This window comes from Corythoichthys intestinalis, chromosome 13, assembly GCF_030265065.1.
Source record: "Corythoichthys intestinalis isolate RoL2023-P3 chromosome 13, ASM3026506v1, whole genome shotgun sequence".
Lineage (NCBI taxonomy): Eukaryota > Metazoa > Chordata > Actinopteri > Syngnathiformes > Syngnathidae > Corythoichthys > Corythoichthys intestinalis.
The window spans coordinates 3,848,700-3,874,620 of NC_080407.1; the positions used below are offsets into that span (position 1 = coordinate 3,848,700).

Here is a 25,921-nt window from a genome sequence, read left to right on the forward strand (position 1 = left end):
GTAATTTAGCCATAGCTCGATTGATTGATTGCCTTGCTCTATGTTGGTCTAATGGCAGCCTATGCATTTTAACCCGTCTGTCACGGCGGCTTTAATTAACCTAGCAGATCCTGATCGTCATGGGAACAGAGCGCAGTTGTTTTGCCACCTTTAGAGCTGGGACAATTACCGTGCGTTAAAAACATGCTTCCGTCAATTTGTAGTCCACATTTGATCTTGTCTTAAAGGATTTTCAGAGTCTTACACGTGTGTACGTCTAAGCAAATCAATAAAATGGACCCAAGGCGTAAATTGACACCCAGGGGAGCAGAGATAAGACATGTCGAATGTAGGTGCAATTTGGCCTTGAAAATTTTTATTCATCATCGTTCTTGGGAGCAAACTTTAAAAGGTCTGTCTCAATTCCAAAAATTCTTAAGCCTTGATTTATTCTACACAAACTGGTTGGACATATAATACACTCACATTGAGACAATTGCCTGTATCTCCCCTCCAGCCAGGTAGGTAATTGCTGTCCACAGGGGGACAGGCGCTTCTATAAAAACGCGCCAGTGTCCACACAAACTCTATTCAGTGCCATTGTAGTTAGCTAATTGAAAAACTCACAAGGGAATATTTGTGTGTGTCTGTAGGGACCAGGTTATGTTTTGCTTCTTGGTAAAACTGAGGACAAAAACAAAAAAGTTTCTGTTCCATTTCACGGCCTCCTACATCATCCTTGGACATCTTTTGTGCGCGACAACCTTTTTTAGGCGCGCTCGTTCCTGAGTGGAAGAGCTTTCTCCAAGGCTACATTTCGAAACAAACTGGATGGAAAATGAATGTTTGGCTTCGTGTGGTATTTTGGAGTCTGACAAGCGGGCCCAGCTCACAAGCTGTAAAGTAAATAAAGCAATCTGCGCCGTCTTGATGTGACCAAGCAGAGCAAAGATGTCACATTCCATCTCGTTTGCAACATGAAACGGACAGCCGTGATATATAGACCCTATTACAACATGTAAATGCCCTCCTGCTACGCAATATGAACACACACACGTGCTTGTTCAATGCGCAAATAGCTGTGTTTAAAGTCTGGCGCGCCAATGGAGCACATAAAAGCTCAGTAAAAATGACATGCTTGAGCTTGACTGTTTTCTAATCAAATCAGAAGGCGCATCAACAAAGGAAATTGAAGAATATTCTACCTTAAGTCAATACAACGACATGTGTTGTATATTCAAAAACTATTAAACACTGAATTAAATCGAGTCCAACTAGCTAAAATGAACAGCTCGTTTGCAACAGGTTAGCGAGAGAAGGTCAATCAAAACTGTAGCTTTGTCCATGGTAACACTTTACAACTAGAAACCCATTGGTTAAAGCTCATGAACAGAATAGATTAATTTTGAAATTGACCTTTAACTTAATGGCTGTGTTTCAATCAGATTGGATCAACAACTTTTAACAAAGCTACTTCAATCTGATCAGAGTTCGGATTAAAATTATGATCAGATCAAATAATATTGATCCAATTGGAACAAATTATCTTGACAAGCTCAGATTGACAAACCAGAAATAATAGTAGGAGAAGCTGTAGACACTTCTGGCTTTGCCCATTTCTACTTTAAATGTTATTTGCGTTTTTATTTTTAATAGCACTTTTAAGATCTTAGCTTAGCTCGCTTCCAGGAATAATAGAAAGTAGTATACTGACAACAGAGGGTTTGTTTCAAAATTTTGGAATTATATGATCATTTACAATCTGATACTGCTAATACCGCTTTCTGGTGGTCAAATTATGGCAAGTGTGACAACCAATAAAATGAAAGAAATTTATATCAAAGTTATATGACGCACCATTATATATTGTATTGTTTTCCAAAATGCATCTTGTCCTATGTTTTGTTTAATCCAAATCAAGTAAATTACACATTAAAAAAAAAAAAAACAGGAAATCCAAGTGCACAAAAGTAGTATAGTGTTTTCCACAAATGTATGCTTACCCCAAAATTTGTCAAAGGCATCCCCATTTGTATCCAATGACTGCATTCATTTCCAATGAGAAATGAATGATGTGGAATTAAATTCACCCCTCCTAGTCAAAATGGATTGGACGCCTAGCTCTGTTGGCAAGAAGTGACCTGAAAACACAAGAAAATTAAAAGTGATTAAAAATCTACAGAAAATGAGAGCAAAGTATCCCCATTTAGTATCTTCTATTACAACAAAAATAAGCTAACTATACTAGTAGTTGAAGTAACACAAGTAAATTGAGTTTTACCGAGTAAAAATGGTATTTTACTAGTACAGCACATTAGGATTAGTTAAAATGCTCAGAGATGGTATTCCACTCATTGCAATACCATTAATTGCAAAGCCTTTTTTTTTTTTTTTTTTTTAAACTCATTTTGTGGGAACAACACTCAAAAGAAAAACCCAAACAAGATTTTCTAAGACCTTGTATTTTTTTCCATTCCAAACAAACATCAAACCTTTTACTGTCCCCCTAAAGTGCACTCAACCTGTCTTAAAACTCTCAAAGTATAGGGAAAATGGTCGACCTCACCTTGAGTTGTAGTACTTCACTTTGATGTATTCTGCCCTGCCTCCTCAACATGTTGCAAAAAAACATCCCATAAAGGTAATTGATAAGCTCTCATATAGATACAGTGATGAATCACACCGAACTCATAGGCAGACGTGCTTATATCCGCTAGCCTAATGGAGAAAACAGTCAATGGTGAACAATATCACAGCTATGCTTGGGTTATTGGTCCATCACTTACACTTTATGAGCACCTCCGAGCTAAGGCACACAGCTTTTAGATTATTGACAAATGCATCGATCTGTTGGTGAAACACGGCACAAGTCTCCATTAGGGGCTTGTGAAGACAAAATTTGAACTTGTCAAATAGTACTGAAACACTTTTCAACTCAAAATGAGGACAGCTTTCCCCACTTTTTCCAGTTAACATGACATTTAATATGTAATATGATTGAAATTAGCTTTCATGATTAATATTAAATACAAATGACATACCGTACAGACACATATTTTACATTGATGTAAATAAATATGCATAACGATACACAAGCTTGAATAAGGACTAAATGTTCAAAGTATTATTCCAAAGCAGATGCTAAATAGCATTCGTAAACTCCATTTCGCAAAATGCTTAGCGTCGTCACGTTCGATAAACATAATGGGAGCGTTTATTCTAAGCGGCCTGCCTTTTCAAAATTGTTAAAAATGCAATGGTTGGACTGGATAATAAGGAATCTGATTTTGAAAAATTTACATTTTGACTGAATCAAAACTATGTTAATATGATTTGTTAAAAACCGCACTGGACTAAATCAATTCTCATACAATGAAGGATGCAATAGAAGTTATCTCAGACGTATGCAACACAAAATGTACCACTTTTAAACATCAATTCCTACCTATTCACAACGAACACGTTTGCCAGCCAATAATTTACAGCACCTGTGTGTAGCATCCTCGGTTGGAAAGATGTTCCCTCAAACTGATGGTTTACAACTTTTATTTCCAACCTTGATGTAAACACACCATAAGAGCTACGGTACAAACAAATAAACTAACACAATCACTAACTGACAGTATTTTTACCTTGTCATTTTTAACCTATTTATCACCATAAATTGCCTTGACATTAATTACATTTTATCCTTGACAGTCTTTTAACCTGACATACATCTTAATATGTAATATGAACACATAATTGTAACACAAATAACTTAGTTAATGATCATTGCAAACAATACTGATACTAATAGACTCATTGTTGGCTAAGCACAGTTGTTACCTAAGGCGACAGCACCCTCAAGTGGATGGAAACTTAGCTGAAATACTAAGAATATACTAAACACATTTTAAAAACGAAACTTTCAACACTAACGTTGTTCCCTCAACAAACAAGTGCTGAGAACCGTCAGAAGCTTAAAATTCTGTGTTAATTCTCATTATTACCTCGACGGCGACGTACAACGTGTATCTTTTCATGGGCGCGCCGTTTTGATTGCTTCTTTGACTTTTCGGCAGTCGTTACGATTTGCGGCACTCTTGCCATCTTTTATCCTTCGAAATAAAAGCATGGTTTTCCATAAACGGAAACAGGTCATTAGCAATGTGCGTAATGTCCTCTTCTATATTCCGGCAGTTTAGCGTAATACCCATATAAAAAGTTTTCTGTTCCGATAAGTACGTTTTAGCGAATAATATTTCAAAGTACACTACTTGAATAGTGTTATGTTTAGCGAATTGCACTGACACAAAATGGCCAACAAGTGCTATTTGAAAGACGAATAAGAATTTCAGAGCAGTGAAGGAGTTCAGAACATCTGCCCTGTCGTCGGTGTGGTAAAACAACCCATTCTGTTATAACTTATCGATATAAATCACTTTTGTTTGTTGCAGATTGTTTATTAATTGATGTTTGTTGTTCTTAATCCATTAGAAGCGTAACGTTTAATTACCTATTTTTAAACAATTCTGAGCCCGTGTTGAAAGCTGTCAGCGGTTCAAAAAATTGTTGACTTTTCTGCTGACGACTTTGCAGAAAAATGGTAATGGTAGCGTAATGGTAGTTTAGCATCTTATGCTAAACGTAAACTTCATTCCAGGCACCACTTGACGAGAAATGATTAGCTAACACAGGTAAAACTGTGAATTTAACATGGAATTTAAAAAACAACAACATTCCCATCTTAGTATAACAGCATTTTGATGTCTCTTCCCTGTTAGGAATACTGAAGAAATAGGAGGATGCAAAATAAACTGAATCCGGTTGAGATTGAGCGCCAACCTCAGTGCGGGTACAAGCGGTAGGCCTATATGATGCTGGCCAAAATATTGACTCAATCTCTGCTTTTTTTAGTCTTCAAATTGAGACGAGAAGCCATATCCCAACAGGTTTCAGAAATTGGGAGGTAAGTATCAATTTGGTAAAAGGGAAAGTGGTCCTTTATTTATTTATTTTAATTTATTTAAAACTTTTTTTCTGTCTCAAATCATCTGGATTAACCTGCACCAGAACACAATAGCATAAAGTAATATAAACAAAATTTGAGGTATCACATTTGCTCATAATTTTCTTTAGTTTCTGCCTTTTTCTAAACCTGGAGAGACAACCAAAGACTTCATCTGGTCTTCTAACCCAGCTACACCACCTTTGACGTCCATTTTTGGAACAGCCAAGTAAGAACAATTTGACCACATAAAAGGCATCTGATATGAGATAGACTGATATTTTTGATACTCCAGTGAAGGGTCTGAACAACACCTGGGATACGAAGACCCCATGAACGAGTTGTTCCAAAAAGAAACCCCTCTGGACTTCACTCGGAACCCTTCAGATCATCCTTCTGGGCTTGAAATTACAAATACATATATCAAAGATGACGCCTCAGTGTAAACTTTAATCCCACAGTAGGTAACATCCAACCACAAGTGTATACATATTCTAACATATTTTTTTGTGTTTGTTTCATTTGTGATTAGAACTGTTCCTAAGCTACACGCTGTTGGTATACAGGTAAGCAGATATTCATGAAACTATGCAGTAAAGTACCACTGTAGTGACTTTTGAACAACTTAATCCTAAATTTACATACGTAATTCCTTCACAGGTCCCGAACTCCATTTTAAACTTTAGTAAGTCCACCCTTCCATTAAACTTCTTCATTCTTCAAATATGAAAATATAATCATGTTTCTTCCTCCCACACACAGACCACCCAATCAAGGGTCGTGGATATTCAGCAACATCCCTTTCCAGATGGAGTTACCCGAGTTCAGAATCCAATGATGTAAGTTACAAACTTACTACTGCTTGGTTAATAAACCATATCAAGTCAGCCATCTCCCTCCTAGTCTGAGTACTGTAAACTGTCTCCACTGGCTGCAAGTCACTTATTCACTTTATTCCCAACGAAATTAATTGGTTCTGGAAGTAGTTTCGTAACTTGAAAATTCTGTAAGTACAGACGTTTTTTTCCACGTAAATGCCCAAACCGTTCTAAGCCACCCAAAATTCAGACATAAATCTTTTATGATGCATAAAAATGCATTGAAACCTGTAACAAATATATGCCACAATTAGATTATTGCACAATAAACATAAAATCAGTTTTGCATAATATAAAAAAAACAATAATAATGAATAAAGGTGAATACACTCTGGCGAATAAAGAGGACGCTGGGATACACCAGGGTACCCGCGGGTTATTAAAAGTATTTAAAAAGCATTGAATTTAGTTTTCCATTATTAAAGGTATTAAAAGTATTAAATTAGCTGTCGTAAGTCTGAAATTTTTTCACCGTGGTTTTAATTTTCAAGAACATCTCAGTGCAACCTAAATTATATCCGTGACGAAGTTTTTTTTTTTTTTTTTTTTAATCCACAATGAAGATGACGCGTAGAATTTTTACGATGCACTGCACCTCGTGCGTGCGCGCCGCTAGCATCATTAGCATAAACATCACAACAGCAGGCAATCGCACAGTTCTGTGTGCTAACGCAAGGAACTGCTCAGATGCCTTAGTTGTTATGTTCGACGAAAGTCTCAACAAGACAACCAAGTCCAAACAGTTGGACCAGCATGTGAGGTATTGGATCGGCGACTAAGTCGCATCCAGATACTTTGGGTCGCAGTTTATGGGTCATGCGAAGGCAGTGGAGCTGCTTAACATTTCAAAGTAAGTTGCCAATTTCTCCAATTAAAATGTGTTAGATGCAATAATGTATTTCTGCACGGTTTGCCTTTCGAATTAATGTGAAATTTGCTGTTTTAACTCAAGAGTTAGCCATGTTCAATGGGGTATTGGCAGGTGCACTAGCCTTAGCATGGATTAACTTGAGTCGTAGATTCACCATCACTCTCAGATACACAACACGGTTGACACTGTCTATTATTGGAACGAGTGCAGGGTAACGGTGGTCTGAATAACATGGCATGGTGATAGGTAAATTATAATGTAGGTGATAGTAAAACACCTCCTGGTATATTTAAATGTTTTTCTTGATTAAATAAGAGTATGGATTTTCTCTACCTGATTAAAAGAAATGTCTTCAATAGCTAACAAAAGATGAACATGTGTTTTGTATACTTCTTGTAATGTGATTAGGAAAAAAAACGATTACCAAGGGAAATGATCATGTGTAGCTTTTTTATTTTGTGGTAATTAATGGTAAACTACTGCCATTTAGTGGCTGTTTTTTAAACTTTCACTGCCAATTTCAAGCACTTTACAGTTAAGGTGGCCAACTTGACAATCACCTACCTACCACCTTGACTAGGTCCTCTTAAAAGGGAAACCTGTTGTATTGCAAATGTAATTTCTGAAGTTGCTTTACAATAATAGTGTAAAATCCTGGGAAAAAAATTCTGAAAGACCTTATATTTAAATGTGTTTTAATTGTATCTTCAATAAATGTGCATTCTTTTGTCAAACACACTTAGTAATTGAGGTTAAATTTGATGTTCAGTGCTTTATTTATTTAATATGATTCAATATTATCTAAATAATGGGTGCGAGAAAAGTATTAATTTTCAGTTGAAAAGGCATTAAAAAGGGTCTTAAAAGTCTTGAATTTAGATTTATCAATCCTGGGGGGACCCTGTACACACATACACATACAGTAGTAGAGGTCACTCTTAGCCAATTGGATGCCAGGAATGCTAGGCAATAGCCAATAGCAGAGCAGCTATAATTATGTTACGTTCAGTAAAGTCTGGGAGCTGCGAGTACCAGATATAAAATACCTTTCATATCCTGAAATTTAGTTCGTAACAAGCGATAATATTTTCCCGTTGAGGCGTGTTTTACCCTGAAAATTCTGTTTGTCGAGATATTCATAAGTAGCGGTATCACTTATTACCTCATTGTACTTTTGCTTTCATTTTATGTGGTGCACATTACGGCGAAGCTTCAAATCTCGTTGTACTTTGGGCAATGATTGTATTCTGTTCTAAATTCACAAACTTTCTAATTTCTATTCATCACTAGGGTGGAGAATGCAATCATCAGTCAGTATTTGCACCGAGATCGGAAGTTGGTCAATGCAAAAATTCACAAACTCAAACCCTCCACGGGTCCACTTTTCAGTCAGGCCATGTCACCGCTAAGTCCAGCTTGTTGACAGCCCCCTCTCAAACAGCTATGTGTGGAATGCAGAAAAGCTTTGGGAAAAAGCAGAAATCCTCGTTTATGGACTTTTTGCATGGGGGCAAACGTAAAAAAATGAGTTCACAGATGCCATTCCGGATTCGAAGCGAAGTTGTTAAAAGAACACAAAAATATGGAAATTCGGGTTATGGCTTTGCACCACGGCAGCAGAAAGCCACCAGATGGCACACTGGCTACACCGGAGCTCCTTTGGAGGAAATGGCTATGTGTGGAAAGCAGAAATCCACATTTATGGAATTTTTGCATGAGGACAAACGTGAAATGAGTTCCCAGATGCCATTCTGGATGAACAACTATAGAAGCTCAGTTGTTGAAAGAACACAAAAAGATGGAAATTTAGGTCATATCTTTTCACCACGACAGCAGGAGCCCACCAGGGGGCACACTGGCTTCACAGAAGCTCCTTTGGAGGAAAAGGCTATGTGTGGAAACTTTGGGGGAAAGCAGAAATCCACATTTATGGACTTTTTGCAGAAGGGTAAACGTAAAATGAGTTCACAGATGCCATTCTGGATCATAAGCACAGATGTTGAAAGAACACAAAAAGATGGAAATTCAGGTCATATTTTTGCACCACAACAGCAGGAAGCCACCAGGGGGCACAATGGCTTTACAGACGCTCCTCGGACGGAAACAGCAAACTGTGTAAGGCAGCAAAACTTTGGGAAAAAGAAGAAATCCACATTTATGGACTTTTTGCACGAGGGTAAACGTGAAATGAGTTCACAGATGCCATTCCGAATCAACAACATTAGAAGCGCAGTTGTTGAAAGAACACAAAAATATGGAAATTCAGCCCATGCCTTTGCACCACAACACCAGGAAGCCACCAGGGGGCACAATGACTTTACAGACGCTCCTTGGAAGGATATGGCAAACTGTGGAAGGCAGCAAAACTTTGGGGAAAAGCAGAAATCCACATTTATGGACTTTTTGCATTGGGGTAAACGTGAAATGAGTTCACAGATGCCATTCCGGATGAACAAAAATAAAAGTGCAGTTGTTGATAGAACACAAAAATATGGACATTCAGGTCATGCCTTTGCACCACAACACCAGGAAGCCATCAGGGGGCACACTGGCTACACAGAAGCTCCTCTGAAGGAAATGGCAAAGCGTGAAAGGCGGCAAAAGCATAGCAAAAAGAAGGAATCTGTGCGCTTTTCGCATAAGATTAAACGCAAGAGTTCATTCCAGAAGCATAAAACCTTTAAAAGGGAAGCAGTTGTTGAAAGACAACCAAAATATGACACTTCAGGTAACATTTTTCTTTTGAAAGTGAAGTTAATCCCTGAAAATCACTGTTACACCGCTTTATGTGTCATTTGTCTCAGCAGGCGTGCAGAAAGAAGCAAGGCAAGTCGAAGCCACTAATAGCGAGGAAGCGGAAACACGTGAAATTGCTGACATTTTGCTCATGCTGAAGCAGTCAAACCAGAGGAAATGATTCAGATAAGAAAGCGTACCTTTTTCTTGCACGTTGTTCGAGTGCAACACCCCATGTTTTTAAGTAGCATTCAATTCAAGCACCACTGTGTTACTTAGTCAACTCTTTATTTCATTCCCACACACTCAAAAGATGTTTTTTGTAATAGAATATAAACTCTAGCCAAACATTTTACAGCTCGGACATTAAACATACGACAAGTCACACTGTCTTTCTCTACTCTGTTGAAAAGTGTAGAAACGCACAGGGTAACGTGAAACACTACAGTATACACGACCGTTCAACAAGTGGACAGTGTTAACACAACTGCTAAAAGGCTAACACAATACACTGTGACGGTGCCGCGTGAAGCAATCACTGAAAATATTTGGTCACCAATCGCGAAGCCTGGAAATGGAATGTGAACCTGTAGAAGTACAAAATTTTTTTTTTTTTTTTTAAAACCACGTTACACATGTTGATGGTAGCTCTCCAACTACAAAGTACAAATATGACAATATTTCCATGAATGGAATGAATATGGAGAATGTTTAATACAGTTAAGTTAGCGCCCTCTAGTTTTACGCGAGATAATTAAATATTTAAAAACTTTGCGTGTTTGTTGAATTTGCATTTAAACCTAATAACTTTTTGTGATTGCAAGTGTACAATCTTAACTATTTTTACCAGAGAAACTAGTGAATTGTCACACCTTCGGCATACATACTAGTCAAATTCTACCTTTGTGACACAAGAATAACATGAATTTGATCTATTTGTACATAAGGCTGTAGTGGAAGACCAAAAAATAAAGCCAAAACAGTAGTTAAAGAAAAAAAAATGAGGATCTCACACAATTTTTGGATTGAAAACGACCAAGAGGCACCGCCACAAAACACAGGCACAACAATTAGCTTGCCAGATGTAATACTGTGCTTGGAAATGAAGTGAAACACCAAAACCAAATTCCTAATATAGGATGAATGCATGTGAATATAAATGAATGAAAATGGAGAATTTTTAGTACAGTTCTATAAGCTCTTTCAAGTGGTACACACACTAGCATTACTGCATTGTTCTCTGATAAATTTGCATTTAAACTGTATGTAATAACTTTTTGTTTACAATCTCACATTTGGGAAATATGCAGCATGTTCAGTGCTACTAGTTTTGCCGTTTTCAGCTGCCCACTCTCTTTGCATTTCTGTAAAAATAAAAGCTGTGAGCTACCATAAATAAACTAAAAGTCTGCTGTGTTACAAAGCTTGAATGGAAATGTTTTCATACATGCCACGTTTAGTGGATGCCAAAGTGAAATGATCAATACTTATATGGGCTTTGTGACCATTATTTGTGTCCATGAAGAAGACGCACTGTCTTACGATGTCCTCACTTGACATATTTGTGGTTCGCATCTTGAGATTTGTCTCCAAATTTGGCGTCGATTCAAAGGACGAGCTGACAAAACATTCACAAGGTCAATCGGATGATCTCACCTCAACATAACAGGCATATATTTAATCTACATCCGACGCGTCGTTGTCCGATAGATGGTAGTTAGACCCTTTGACCCGGATGTATTCCACCTGCCGAGCCTCGTCAGAATCTGATGCGCCGCAAGAGCACAGACGGTTTTCGAAGAGAGCTTCGATCTCCTCCAGCCGGCGAGATTTGGTCTCCGGTAGACAGCCATAGATGAAGATGAAGCCCAGGAAAGCCATGCCAGAGTAGAGGAAGAATGCCCCTGTAGGGAGGAAAAAAAAAGAGAACAAAATGTCACAGCGGCAGATTAAAACCCTCAGCAAATCTCAGGATTTCTCAATCAAATTTTTACTTCCACTCATTCTATTAACGGACAAAGTAAAGGTCAAACATTATTTCAATTTGTTTCTTGTAATTCCAAATATTGTCATTTTACAGATTAGAAAAGCCCACTTAGCATATTAGCAATTAGTATCATTTTAAAAGTGTGATAGAAAAGGTGCTCCAGCAAGAGTGATAACTCTTTTAAACAATTTTTTTGATTAGTGTTATGTCATACTCGCTTCTCCATCACTGTGTACAGTATTGTGGCAAGCGACTTCGAGAATAATGAGGGAGACAGTATTTATGTTTCGCACTTGCTGCTCTTGTGCCCATACACTACACGACCCCAAGAGACGGCGCCTGAATTGAACAGAAAACCCCAGAACAGTTTAACGACAACAACCACTCTGTCATGTGTGTGCCACAACTACCCATGAACCATTGCGGACCTAACACATAATAAATAACAGTTGCTACAGTATGAATATCCAGCTGAAATGAACCACTTCGTAATATTCTGGAAAATTATACTTTTTTTTTAAGTGCAGCTTCTTGTTGTCGAGTACTCAAAGTCACAACGTACCATCACAGCACATACTGTAAAATTTCAAAGCCAATTGCGACATATTTTCCCTAAAAGATGGCGTTAAGAACTCTCACTCCCAGAAACAAATTACAACTGTGTACAATTTCATCAAAATCCGCCCAGATGTTTCGGAGTGCATAGGGAACAAACACACACACAGACAAAATTTCTAAAGATGTGATCGGGTCCGATCACGTCATTTTCAAAGTATCGGAATCGGCAAAAAAATATCGGACATGCCTTTTTTAAATATATATATATATATATTTTTTTAATTAAATCGTTTTCTAATTGTATTTAACGTTACAGACAAAATGTTTTACACTCATCCAGAGTCTTTAGTTTTGGCTTAAAGTAGGGCTATCAAATTTATCGCGTTAACGGCGGTATTTAATTTTGTTTTAAATTAATCACGTTAAAATATTTAACACAATTAACGCATGTGCTGCACGACCCATTCACGCATTGTTGCGGTCAATCTATAATGGGGCCGTTTTGCCTATATATAGAGCTAAAAGGCAGCGTAAATTGAGTAGAGTGGATTTTGCCAGTCTTTGGAGCCTTTTTTTAATTGGCTTAAGCCTTACAATCCCTCCCTCAACAATTAGAAATATCGTGGGAAGCAACGTGGGAAAGAAAGGAAGGAGTTGATCTTTTTCTTAACACTCTATATTATTTCCCAACGCAGAGAAGATATATAAATTGGTGCCACTACGCACAGTCATGGTTGCACTTCCCATCATGCATTTGGGCAGAACAGTTAAATGGCTACAGTATCATTTACTGAAAGCTCAACAAATACACTAGATGGCAATATTTAGTCACAATATACAAAGTCACATTTATCCTTTAAGAATTACAAGTGTGGATCCCTCTCACAGAAAGAATGTTAATAATGTAAATGCAATCTTGAAGATTGATTGTCATAATAAACAAATACAGTACTTATGTACTGTCTGTTGAATGTATATATTCGTCCGAGTTATATTCATTTTTTTCTTAATGCATTGCCAAAATGTATATGATTTGGAGAAATAATCGGGAATGAATTGAATTGAATCGGGAGTAAAAAAAAAAAGCGATCTGCTCTGGAACTATCGGGATCGGCAGATACTCAAACTAAAACGATCGGGATCGGATCGGGAGCAAAAAAACATGATCAGAACAAGCCTAAAAATTTCATTTATATACTAGTAACTACAGTTTCTACAGAAATTGTGATGGCAGCTTTGCTGTGGTAGATACAGAGTTAAGACCCATCCAGTCAATAATAGCGTGTTTTGGAGTCACTTTCTGTTGATTTGAATTTTGGGGTAACTACGTTTTTGCCAAAAACGTTTATGCTCCTCATTGTCCTGGAATTTTGGATGTGTAAATTATGTGATTTGGTCAAAAATTGTAGGTCTATATCCATTTTTAATCTTTTTTTTCTTCAAAAAACCTGCGCTTACAGGTGAATGGAAAATTTTTGGTTGTCAATCAAAAATTTCCCTGCGATGTGCGAAAATTCTGGTAATTTCGATAATTGAATGGTGTCGATCGGTCAAACGGTTTAGGGCTGTGCACTGCGCTGAAAAAAACGCAGAGAATAAGATGTTGAAAGAAAGAAATACAGGGATGCATCTGGGCCGAGCCCTTGCGCCATTTACGCATTTTGACAGCCACTGGCCCAACTTTGTAACTCCACTGCGGCTGCACCGGCGCAGGTCTATTACGATTGGCGCATATTGCTACATGATCTGCGCAACATATGACATACTTCCGTTAAAATAGCTAGAGAAATAAATTTAGTTAAACAGCAATTGAAAACTGTTCGTTTTCCTTCAGAGGTTTTAACTTTCGTCGTTTGCCATCTTGCCTTACCGATATCTAGCCATAATCACCATGCATTTGTTTCGGTGCGTTCCAAAGTCGTGGTAGGGGCTATCTCGGGCATTTCCGTAATCCGCCGGAAACTTCCGAAAGAGATAATCGAATATTCATTTACCCATGGTGCATTGCAGTATCGAACATGGCGGATGGTTGCAATATGGAGCGTGAGAACAGGAGTAAAACTCTAAAAGACATTAAAAACAAACATATTCTCGTTTTTTAAGAAACAATCGAATAAGTCTGTGGAGGGTAGTGACAATTCATTGCAGCAAACTGCTGGTAATGATTCGAATTTAGTGGATAATGGAAATGATTCGAAAGCAGACGAAACTTTGAATAGTGAAACGTTGCCGCCACCAGAGAAACGCATGAAAACTGACAATATGGATTGTTTTGATGAAAAAACTGTAAGATATGCTTGATTGTATGACCATTATACTCTGCGGGTTATACAAGTTTGCTCTCCCACAGCTATTATACGCGCTCTCCCAAGCTATTATGAAGAATACAGTTTTAGCCCATAATCATGTGCTTACATTTTTATTACCGGCAATTGCTCACATTCTGCTGATAGATACACACACATATGTTGATTCATCACACAACGTCTCAGTACTTTTCCACCAAGCTACTTCGAGTGCAAATGTGTGTTCAAAACAAAGTTATCTTGCTCACTCAAGAGTGTGACTGTTAATTTAATCAATGACTAGAATAAGTAACTTGCCCGCTCGAAACTGCCACGTTGGACAACAGTGTTGTAACTATATTCTGCCCAGCAACAAGCCCTCAATAAAAGTCAGCAGCGCGGGGAGCTCTGAGAGAGACTTCAATGAGACGCTCTTAGTCACGTTGCCCGATCTCAGACCTCTCCCCAAACTGCATTTGGTAAAAGTCCACTCTCTGACTCCTGCCTCCTTGTGTCCTGCCTTTGTCCCCTCGCTCTGGGTCAACAGCTAAATTGAAGAAGGTGTTTTAGACCCAACAAAAACGAACTTATTACAAACGTTGGTGATAATGACAATGGTGATACGAAAAAATATGATCACATCTTACAGAAAGAGTGGCTGAAGAAATACACGTGGCTAAGGTATGAAAATTCTTTGACTTGAATTAAAATTGTTTGTTGTTATATTAGAAAAATAGATTTTACTCAAATAATGGTTTTTCATTTGCAATTTAGAAATATCATGCACCAATGAATGTATTTTGGTTTATTTCAATCAGTTTTATATTAGGGGTGTCAAACGATTAAAATTTTTAATCGAGTTAATTACAGCTTAAAAATTAATTAATCGCAATTAATCGCAATTCAAACCATCTATAAAATATGCCATATTTTTCTGTAAATTATTCTTGGAATGGAAAGATAAGACACAAGATGGATATATACATTCAACATACGGTACATAAGTACTGTATTTATAACAAATCAACAAGATGGCATTGCCATTATTAACATTCTGTTAAAGCGATCCATGGATAGAAAGACTTGTAGTTCTTTAAAGATAAATGTTAGTACAAGTTATAGAAATTTTATATTGAAACCCCTCTTCATGTTTTCGTTTTAATAAAATTTGTAAAATTTTCAATCAAAAAATAAACTAGTAGCCCGCCATTGTTGATGTCAATAATTACTTACACAATGCTGATGGGTGCTGAAGCCTATCAAATCAGTCGCACCCAAGCGCCAGCAGAGGGCGACAAAACTCCGAAAAACAACAAGTACACCTTTCACTGTGCTGTCATTTGAATCTGTGTGAGCGGGGCATTTGTGCGTTAATTGCGTCAAATATTTTAACGGGATTAATTTAAAAAATGAATTGGCGCTCGTTAACGCGATAATTTTGACAGCCCTATTTTATATACTTCGGCAATCTAGTTAAATCGGGCCCCATCAATTTTAGAATTTGGCCCCGTTTTCAGACACAAGGGGGGCACCGGCCCCTTTTTTTAATTTCCCAGATGCATCCCTGGAAATAAAGTATGGCTGTCAAACTATAAAAAAATTTAATCGAGTTAATTACAGCTTAAAAATTAATTTATCGTAATTAATCGCAATTCAAACCATCTATAAAATATGCCATGTTTTTATGTAAATTATTGTTTGAATGGAAAGATAAGACACAAGACAGATATATACATTCAACATACGGTACATAGGTACTGTATTTGTTTAGTATAGCAATAAATCAACAAGATAGCTTTAACATTATTAACATTCTGTTAAAGCGATCCATGGATAGAAAGACTTGTAGTTCTTAAAAGATAAATGTTAGTACAAGTTATAGTTTCAATAAAATTTGTAAAATTTTCAATCAAAAAATAAACTAGTAGCTCGCCATTGTTGATGTCAATAATTACACAATGCTCATGGTGCTGAAACCCATAAAATCAGTCGCACCCAAGCACCAGCAGAGGGCGACAAAACACAAAAAAACACAAGTAACAAGTGGACATGACACTCTGCTGTCATTGTAATCTGTTTGAGCGGGGCATGTGCGTTAAATGCGCCAAATATTTTAACGTGATTAATTTAAAAAATTGAAGTTGTTTTTGTTGAAGTTGAATTCTATTAGATGGGCGTTTGCCTTGTAAAACTCCCATCTAATAAGTTTAGATAATAATGTGTTCCTAGGAACTGACCATAATAGGTGAAATACTGTGCCAAATGGAGGAACGTAAGCGAAACCAGGACGTTGAAGGTCCAGTTGACGCCTGCTGCACATGCGTTACCCGTGCTCCTCGCCCACAGCGGGTAGATCTCAGAATTGATGGTCCAAGGCATTGGTCCCATTCCTTGAAGTAACAAAAGACATCTTAACAGTGTGTCTAAAAATATTCCACGCAATAGTGTGTTTTATTTACCTGGTGCAAAAGCAGCCAGGTAGAACATCAATCCTAGCAAGACGAGCCAGGAGAAGGAAGTGGGGCAGTAGTTGTAGGCCCAGTAAGTGTGCTCTCTCATCTGGCTGGAATTAGAACACCTAGTAACAAGCACATTGAGTGGCTATTTATATCCGATACCTTAAGGATAACCCTCCCCCTGGGTGCACACAGTACACACCTGCATCCTGTGACTCACCTGCCCCACGCCGCCTGCTCAGTGGAGGCCCTATTGACCGGGACGCAGGAGGAGGTGAGCAGCACCGAGCCGTTGTCCCGGTAGCAGAAACCACAGGCGGGGTCCAGCATGCACGGCTCGCACAGCCTGAAAGAATTGCAATAAATAATCAGCATATAAGATAAGGATGAATCATTTTTCTTTTCATAGTTTTTTGTCATACAATTTGATAAATTCTGAAGTCTTTTGTAATGTCAACACCAAATGCAGCTTCCACTAACACATTAATGCAAGGTTTTCACGGAGCTTCAAATGCCCTTTTTGTTCCAATTTACTGTCACTTAGGCACCAAATGAAGCCCCAGAGCAACAGTGCGCTTTCATCAGGGCAACACATAATGGACTCACTGCAGCACGATCAAGTACACAAACGCACAAAGATGAAGACGGTGGGAAATTAAAGGGATGAGTGCTTTTAGAACACCGCTGCGGCTACACAGAGTTCAATTTTCTTTGACCACCCAGGAAAGCAACACGGGGTTCCCATTTAACGACACTTCTGAGGGACTTTTTTTTTTTAAAACATGACGAGTGACTCCTATAATCAATGAGTGAGTGTGAATATACTAACCTTGGCATGCACTCGGTATGTTCTGGGTCAATTTTGAATACTCACTGATAATTGAGGCAGGTAGAGTTGGCAATGGAGGGGTTCAGTGGGTGTAAGGTGACAGCGGGACTGTGCTGGGCCGATAACAGAAAGCCCACGGCTAACAGACACAAGCCCAGACATGTGCCTGTGAGATAAAGAACCCCACATTTTATTGTTACATTCAGGAAACAATAAGTAAGCATTAATAAAAGTTGCAAGATGATGTTTGCAAATGTCTTATCATGATTAATAACAAAAATCACAACACAAAAACACCTCACATGTAATCACCTCTTCAGTTTCATAATGAAAACATATCTGACAAGTTTGGTTGTAATCCCTTTTTTCGTTCTTGAGTTATTTTGAACACAAATACAGTGGGGCAAATAAGTATTTAGTCAACCACTAATTGTGCAAGTTCTCCCACTTGAAAATATTAGAGAGGCCTGTAATTCTCAACATGGGTAAACCTCAACCATGAGAGAAAGAATGTGGGGGAAAAAAACAGAAAATTACATTGTTTGATTTTTAAAGAATTTATTTGCAAATCATGGTGGAAAATAAGTATTTGGTCTATTCCAAAAGTTCATCTCAATACTTTGTTATGTACCCTATGTTGGCAATAACGGAGTTCAAACGTTTTCTGTAACTCTTCACAAGCTTTTCACAAACTGTTACTGGTATTTTGGCCCATTCCTCCATGCAGATCTCCTCTAGAGCGGTGATGTTTAGAGGCTGTCGTTAGGCAACACGGACTTTCAACTCCCTCCTCACCCCGTGGCGTCAAAATTATAACAAGAACGGGGAGCAAAAATCCCAGAACCACACGGAGGGACCTAGTGAATGACCTACAGAGAGCTGGGACCACAGTAACAAAGGCTACTATTAGTAACACAATGAGCCACTAGGGACTCAAATCCTGCACTGCCAGACGTGTCCCCCTGCTGAAGAAAGTACACGTCCCGGCCTGTCTGCGGTTCGCTAGAGAGCATTTGGATGATCCAGAAGAGGATGTGTTATGGTCAGATGAAACTAAAATAGAATTTTTTATGAGAAACACAGGTTCTCTTGTTTGCAGGAAAAAGAATACTGAATTGCACCATACCCACTGTGAAGCATGGGGATGGAAACATCATGCTTTGGGGCTGTTTTTCTGCAAAGTGACCAGGACGACTGATCTGTGTAAAGGAAAGAATGAATGGGGCCATGTATCGATTGATTTTGAGTGAAAATCTCCTTCCATCAGCAAGGGCATTGAAGATGAGACGTGGCTGGGTCTTTCAGCATGACAATGATCCCAAACACACAGCCAGGGCAACAAAGGAGTGGCTTCGTAAGAAGCATTTCAAGGTCCTGGAGTGGCCTAGCCAGTCTCCAGATCTCAACCCCATAGAAAATCTATGGAGGGAGTTGAAAGTCCGTGTTGCCCAACGACAGCCCCAAAACATCACTGCTCTAGAGGAGATCTGCAGGGAGGAATGGGCCAAAATACCAGCAACAGTGTGTGAAAAGCTTGTGAAGAGTTACAGAAAATGTTTCGGTACATAACAAAGTATTGAGATGAACTTTTGGTATTGACCAAATGCTTAATTTCCACCATGATTTGCAAATCAATTATTTAAAAATCAAACAATGTGATTTTCAGTCCCCCCCCCCCCCCCCCACACACACACACACACACATTCTGTCTCTCATGGTTGAGGTTTAACCATATGGACAATTACAGGCGTCTCTAATATTTTCAAGTGGGAGAACTTGCACAATTAGTGGTTGACTAAATACTTATTTGCCCCATTGTATACTCACAAATAGACATGATGGATAAGCCCTACTGTTATACAATCTTATTACTTGTATGTTTAATTACTTCACAGAACAGGGTTTGTGAGGTTTTAAATGAAGGCCTCATTTGTCTCCGTCTTACCTACGATGCTGCCTAGGGTAAGCTTCCGCCGACCCACTCGCTCGACCAGCCACACTCCCAAGAGAGTGAACAGGAAGTTGGTGAGGGTGGTCAGTCCCGCCAACCAAATGGCTAGCCGGTCATCTCGCACGCCTGACATCTGCAGAATAGTGGCGCTGTAGTACCTACGAGCAGAGGTGGGTAGGGTAGCCCAAAAAAATGTTCTCAAGGAAGAGTAGCATGACTTCAAAATAGTATTACTCAAGTAGAAGTAAAAGTCATCCAAAAAATGTGCTCAAATACAAGTAGAAAAGTATTCGAGTATTGAGTATTCTACTCAATTATTGACTAACTGCTTACAATGTCAGATTTGTTTTTCAGCACATCATCATCTATAAGAACTGCTATTATTATACTGTACTATACCGTATGACATTACCATATCATTAAATCATCAAATTCTGACTGGAAAAATCTAGAGAAATGAAACATCACCTGTCCAAAGAGCATGAGTGCCCTCTAGTGAAGAAAACATACGTCCGATCATGAAATTGCTGTAATAATTATTTTTTTACGGTGCTTCAAAGACACCACGTGATTGAGCAGACCGGCGTGATCACAGGACTTCCGACGTTAAGCTTGTCTGTCGACATGTGACTGTATTGGTACATCTGATTGGTATAATGGAGTCGTGATTATTGTTGCGGCGTCTCATTGGTGAAACTTGCAAACCACTAGTAGTATGTAGAATAAAGAGGAAAAATGTAGTCACTTCAGTAGAAGCCTAAATTAGCGGAGTAAGACTAGCATTTCATCTTCACAAATCTACTCAACTAAACGTAAAAAGTATGGTGTGGTAAAACTACTCTGAGAAGTACGTTTTTCTCAAAAGGTTACTCAAGTAAATGTAACGGTGTGAATGTAACGGGTTACTAGAGCTGGGCGGTGTACCGAAAATTTACAGTTACTGAAATTCTTCACAATGACCGACGTAATTTTGACCATGTCGGGAAATTCGTTAGTTTAATAAAACAAGAAAATATCGTATTTTCATTCCGCTTTGGCTCTGTGTTGTTCGGGTATGTTCATTTCCGTTTAAGAGAGCAGTCAGTGTGCTTACGAATGAAGTCACGTGGTTATCAGGAAGTCAAACAAACAGAAGCCCGGTTGGCTAACGCTAGTGGCTAACGCTACAAGCAGACGTGATGGAGTGTGGCTTAATGGAGCTTCGCTAAACTTTCACCCGACTTTAAGTAGACTCTTGGCGGCATCCAGACGGGCTTTCACCAGCTGTCCTCTCTGGTTCTCACTACTTCAGGAGAGGGTGCTTTCAGTGCTTTCTACTGGTAGCCAAGCCACAGGCTAACACTAGTGGCTAACGCTACAAATGAACATGATGGAATCAGATAGCAGATCAAACCTTGTGGAAATGGCTGAACTTAATAAGTAGATTGGGCACGGACTGCATCCAGCAATTAGTATGTCGCGTTATTTAGTATCTGTGTGTGTGTGTGATTTCTCTGATAGCTTTTAAGATGGTAAAGCATTCAGCATAAATTACAATCCAACAGTGAAACCTATAATATGACCGTTAAATAACCACAGATATTTTTCTGTATGTGCTTGCTTTATTCTATGTCATTACTGCCATCATAAAATTTTAAATGTTTCATTGGCATAAGAGCAATATAGCTTTAATGTGTGTGTGTCTGTGTTGGGGGCATGTGTGCGTGCATGTATTAAAAAAATGCTCTGGGAAAAAAACCTGAAACCTTGAAGTAAACACTTGTGTTGAGTAATTATGTCACAGCAGCCATTAACAATAAGTTGTTTGTTTGAAGTGTACTGTTCAAGCTGTAAGTCATTTGCGTTACAATGACATGTTTGCACAGTTGCCGTATTGATTTTTATAATGTTGTACATTTTTCAAGTCATACAAGCTGTTATAAAACTTCATACTTGAATTATTATTGTTTACAATGAATTTTTATATACTTAATGTTTAGACTGCGTGTACAATTGTTCAATGTGTTAAACTGAAAGCTGGTAAATAAGTCAACGAGAAATGGTTAATTTGTATTTCATGCATTGATTCAGATGTTCAAATTATATGACAGTCCACTAAGTTATCGTCAGTGATCGTTATCGCGGTAAATCTGCTCAATTTACCGTGATATGTCCTTAAGGCCATATCGCCCAGTCCTGCGCGTTACTACCCAGCCATACAGAGAAGTGGTTTGAGCTTTTGTGTGAGTTCCGGGAATTTCCCATACGAATAAAGTATTCTTTCTTGCCACAAGGTTTAAACCAAGCAAAACTGTTTTCTTGCCGATAGAATTTCAAATGTGCTTCTTGCAGCATTATTGATCCATCGTCTTAAGAGTCACGACCCCACGCTTATAGATCCTTTACATTGACATATAGCGCTTACTAATGTTTCTGGAAAGGTCAAAACATGTCAAAACAAACAGGCAGGAAGGAGACAGATGGGAGTGACAGCTGGATATCGAGACAGAGAGGTGAAGTTTGGATAAAAGAAAAAAGTGTGAGACTGGTGAGTGAGAAGATGCTATCACCTTGTTGGGATCATTATAGCACTACAATCACATCCCCAGCAACTGTTTTTTTCCCCACTCAAAACTGAGAGGGGCATGCGGTATCTTTGAGAAAATTGCTCCCACTGGATAAGAAAGAAAGGCAAACTAGTGCATAATGGATAGAGGTGTCAAAAGAAAATGAAAAATAAATGGATAGGAAATTGTGTTGTTTTTCGAGACTTTGCATTGGAGGGACTTGAATATTATCTTGGGATGCGGCCTACATTTTACAATGCGTACACACACAGTAATATGATATATCATAATGAGTTTAAAAACAACCAATCATGCAACTTCAAATCAGGAGCCACCGTCATTAAAACTCAATGTAATTAAATGTGATTTCAGTCACAAATTAAATGCCAAGTGAGCGACCCAGATTTCCCACAGGGTTTGACTGTGACCAATTAGTTGAGTTTTTATGGTTGTTGTCCACATCCTGGTAAAATTTACAATTTTATACTATAGTGCTGGCCAAAAGTATTGGCACCCCTGCAATTCTGTCCGATAATGCTCAATTTCTCCCAGAAAATATTGCAATTACAAATGCTTTGGTAGTAATATCTTCATTTATTTTCTCGTAATGAAAAAACAAAAAAGAGAAAGGAACAAAATCAAAACATTATCATTCTACGCACAACTCCAAAAATGGGCCGGACAAAATTATTGGCACCCTCAGCCTAATACTTGGTAGCACAACCTTTAGACAAAATAACTTCAAACAACCGCTCCCAGTATCCGTCAATGACATTCAGATTCAGAATATTTATTGTCATTGTTACAAAGAAAGCACAACGAAACTTTGTTTGGAGCATCCATCCAGCTCATACAGCTAAGTTGGTAAAGTGCAAAGTGCAAACCCATAAAATAAATACCCATCAGTACCAAGTGTAAACATTGACACAGTTTTGGACATATGTACAGCAAAGATTCAACAATGCTCTGCTGGAATTTTAGACCATTCTTCTTTGGCCAACTGCTCCAGGTCTTTGAGATTTAAAGGGTGCCTTCTCCAAACCGCCATTTTCCGACCTCTCTACAGGTGTTCTATGGGATTCAGGTCTGGACTCATTGCTGGCCACTTTAGAAGTCTCCAGTGCTTTCTCTCAAACCATTTTCTAGTGCTTTTTGAAGCATTGTCCTGCTGGAAGACCCGTGACCTCTGAGGGAGACCCAGTTTTCTCACACTGGGCTCTACATTATGCTGCAAAATTTGTTGGTAGTCTTCAGAATTCATAATGCCATGCACACGGTGAAGCAGTCCCGCGCCAGAGGTAGCAAAGCAACCCCAAAACATCAGGCAACCTCCGCCATGTTTGACTGTGGGGGCCGGGTTCTTTTCTTTGAAGGCCTCGTTTTTTTCCTGTGAATTCTATGTTGATGCCTTTTCCCAAAAAGCTCTACTTTTGTCTCATCTGACCAAAGAACATTCTTCCAAAACGTTTTTGCCATTCTCAGGTAAGTTTTGGCAAACTCCAGCCTTGCTTTTTTTATTTCTCTGGGTCAGAAGTGGAGTCTTCCTGGGTATCCTACCATAGAGTCCCTTTTCATTCAAACACCGACGAATGGTACGGGCTGACACTGTTGTACCCTCAGACTACAGGAGAGCTTGAACTTGTTTGGATGTTAGTCGAGGTTTTTTATCCACCATCCGGACAATCTTTCTTTGAAATCTCTCGTCAATTTTTCTTTTCCGTCCACATCTAGGGAGGTTACCCACACTGCCATGGGCTTTACACTTATTGATGACACTGCGCAAGGTTGACACAGGAACATTCAGGTCTTTGTAGATGTACTTGTACCCTTGAAATTGCCCATCCTTCCTCACAATTTTGCTTCTCAAGTCCTCAGACAGTTCTTTGTTCTTCTTTCTTTTCTCCATGCTCAATGTGATACACACAAGGATACAGGACAGAGGTTGAGTCAACTTTAATCCATTTACTGGCTGCAAGTGTGATTTAGTTATTGCCACCACCTGTTATGTGTAACAGGTGCTGTTAATTACACAAATTATAGAAGCATCACATGATTTTTCAAAGGGTGCCAATACTTTTGTCCGGCCCATTTTTGAAGGTTTGTGTAAAATGTAGGGCTGTCAAACGATTACAATTTTTCATCGAGTTAGTTACAGCTTAAAAATTATTTAATCATAACTAATCGCAATTCAAACCATCTATAAAATATGCCATATTTTTCTGTAAATGATTGTTGGAATGGAAAGATAAGACAAAAGATGGATATATACATTCAACATACAGTACATAAGTACTGTATTTGTTTATTATAACAATATAACATTATTAACATTCTCTTAAAGCGATCCATGGATAGAAAGACTTGTAGTTCTTAAAAGATAAATGTTAGTACAAGTTATAGAAATTTTATATTTAAACCCCTCTTAATGTTTTCGTTTTATTAAAATTTGTAAAATTTTCAATAAAAAAATAAACTAATAGCTCGCCATTGTTGATGTCAATAATTACACCATGCTCACTCATGGTACTAACCCATAAAATCAGTTGGACCCAAGCGCCAGCAGATGGCGCCAAACACCAAAAAACAAGTAACAAGCGGACATTACACTGTACTGTCATTTTAATCTGTTTGAGCGGGGCATGTGCGTTAATTGCGTCAAATATTTTAACGTGATTGATTTAAAAAATTAATTACCGCCCGTTAACGCGATATTGAATTAAATGATTTAATTTGTTTCCATTCTCTTTTGTGTTTTTTCATGGCAAGCAAAATAAATGGAAGATATTACGACTAAAGCATTTGTAATTGCAATTATTTTCTGGGAGAAACTGAGCCAGAGAATTGCAGGGGTGCCAATACTTTTGGCCAGCACTGTATATGCAGTATTTATGACAGTTTTGAAGGTACTATGTATGAGGGACGTAAAGAGAAACTCAAACTCGTTCGAGTAGAAAATGTAATACGCTCACTTCACATCCATAACGTGCAGCTTCATTAATGACATCTGCTCAAGCTGTGTATTAAGCAAATGAGAGGGTTGTGCCTAAGTGGAGTGTGTACGTGCTTAACGCGCTTGTGTGTGTGATTAGCGTGATAATAGGAATGTTCCCAATTACAAAAATGACTATATTTGGTTGCACAGAAGAGGAGGGGGTTTGAGTTTGATTAGACTGCTTGTAAACATCAATTAATTAACCAAATCCAACATTTTTCGACATGACATTTGTCTGTAGGACCATGTGAGGCCGCTGTGTGTCAACACCAACATTCAGTTTCCATCGTGAAAATAGTAAAAGACATAAATACACGTCACCGAATGAGTAAAACTCAAATGTCGATACGTATTGAAAAGCATTAACATCGTGAATTTTCCTGTCAGACACCAGAGATACTTTAATGGCAGTTGTAAACAAAATGCAATCACTGGCACCATCTTGATGGCACATCAATGTAAATGGATCTTGAGGTGAGGGAGGAAAATACAAAGCCTTGAGCTGTTCACATTGATGGTCAGGATGAAGATAAATGTACATTTAAAGAGAGACGGGCATTCAATGGGGCCCAAATCCTATTTATCACAGGTGCCACTTCCAAATTCTCCATCAGTTATATTTAATCCTGCAAGCGACGTCAGTAACAACAATCCACACGCGCTTTTAATAAAACAGCACGAGCGCACACACTTAGCCTATTGCCTTAGCTCCGACGGTTGCCAGGCAACAGCACACATCCTCAGATTGTTTACAGAGCCTGGTAATATAGTTCATCTCAAAGGGGCGGCGAGACAGACACAGATGGAAAGATAACAAGGGTTAGGAGTGAAGGAAAAAGAAGAATAAGGTGCTCAGTTCGTCC

At 38.4% G+C, this 25,921-nt stretch overlaps 2 protein-coding genes and 1 long non-coding RNA gene across 15 annotated transcripts in view; 1 reads left to right on the forward strand and 2 right to left on the reverse strand.

Annotated features, from left to right (window-relative positions):
- LOC130929057 (uncharacterized) overlaps positions 1 to 4,077 on the reverse strand; it is a 121,727-nt gene extending 117,650 nt beyond the window's left edge. For all 5 annotated transcript variants that reach the window (XR_009066796.1, XR_009066797.1, XR_009066795.1 and 2 more), the window contains exons 1-4: positions 3,972 to 4,077; positions 2,766 to 2,826; positions 2,546 to 2,697; positions 1,983 to 2,120 (exon numbers count right to left, since the gene is read on the reverse strand). This is a non-coding gene — a long non-coding RNA (uncharacterized LOC130929057). The remainder of the gene's footprint in view (positions 1 to 1,982; positions 2,121 to 2,545; positions 2,698 to 2,765; positions 2,827 to 3,971) is intronic.
- On the forward strand, positions 3,914 to 11,320 carry LOC130929049 (uncharacterized). Of its 9 annotated transcripts, none has more exons than XM_057855954.1 (11): positions 3,914 to 4,361; positions 4,561 to 4,658; positions 4,746 to 4,816; positions 4,879 to 4,930; positions 5,101 to 5,198; positions 5,265 to 5,411; positions 5,502 to 5,535; positions 5,630 to 5,654; positions 5,732 to 5,808; positions 8,009 to 9,446; positions 9,523 to 11,320. In XM_057855954.1, exons 3-11 carry the CDS (start codon positions 4,767 to 4,769, stop codon positions 9,633 to 9,635), a joined length of 2,034 nt encoding a protein of 677 aa, XP_057711937.1. In that variant the 5' UTR covers positions 3,914 to 4,361; positions 4,561 to 4,658; positions 4,746 to 4,766; the 3' UTR covers positions 9,636 to 11,320. The 9 variants fall into 9 exon arrangements, with proteins under 9 accessions (XP_057711937.1, XP_057711939.1, XP_057711938.1 ...); XM_057855956.1 differs by having other exon boundaries at positions 4,625 to 4,658; XM_057855955.1 differs by having other exon boundaries at positions 3,914 to 4,356.
- The window catches only part of LOC130929051 (proton myo-inositol cotransporter-like), a 64,813-nt gene continuing 48,625 nt past the window's right edge, over positions 9,734 to 25,921 (reverse strand). Inside the window, exons 5-10 of the mRNA XM_057855963.1 lie at positions 19,515 to 19,678; positions 17,615 to 17,735; positions 16,961 to 17,086; positions 16,744 to 16,862; positions 16,522 to 16,674; positions 9,734 to 11,358 (exon numbers count right to left, since the gene is read on the reverse strand). Of these exons, the coding sequence (XP_057711946.1) occupies positions 11,132 to 11,358; positions 16,522 to 16,674; positions 16,744 to 16,862; positions 16,961 to 17,086; positions 17,615 to 17,735; positions 19,515 to 19,678 (910 nt within the window). The 3' untranslated portion in view covers positions 9,734 to 11,131. The remainder of the gene's footprint in view (positions 11,359 to 16,521; positions 16,675 to 16,743; positions 16,863 to 16,960; positions 17,087 to 17,614; positions 17,736 to 19,514; positions 19,679 to 25,921) is intronic.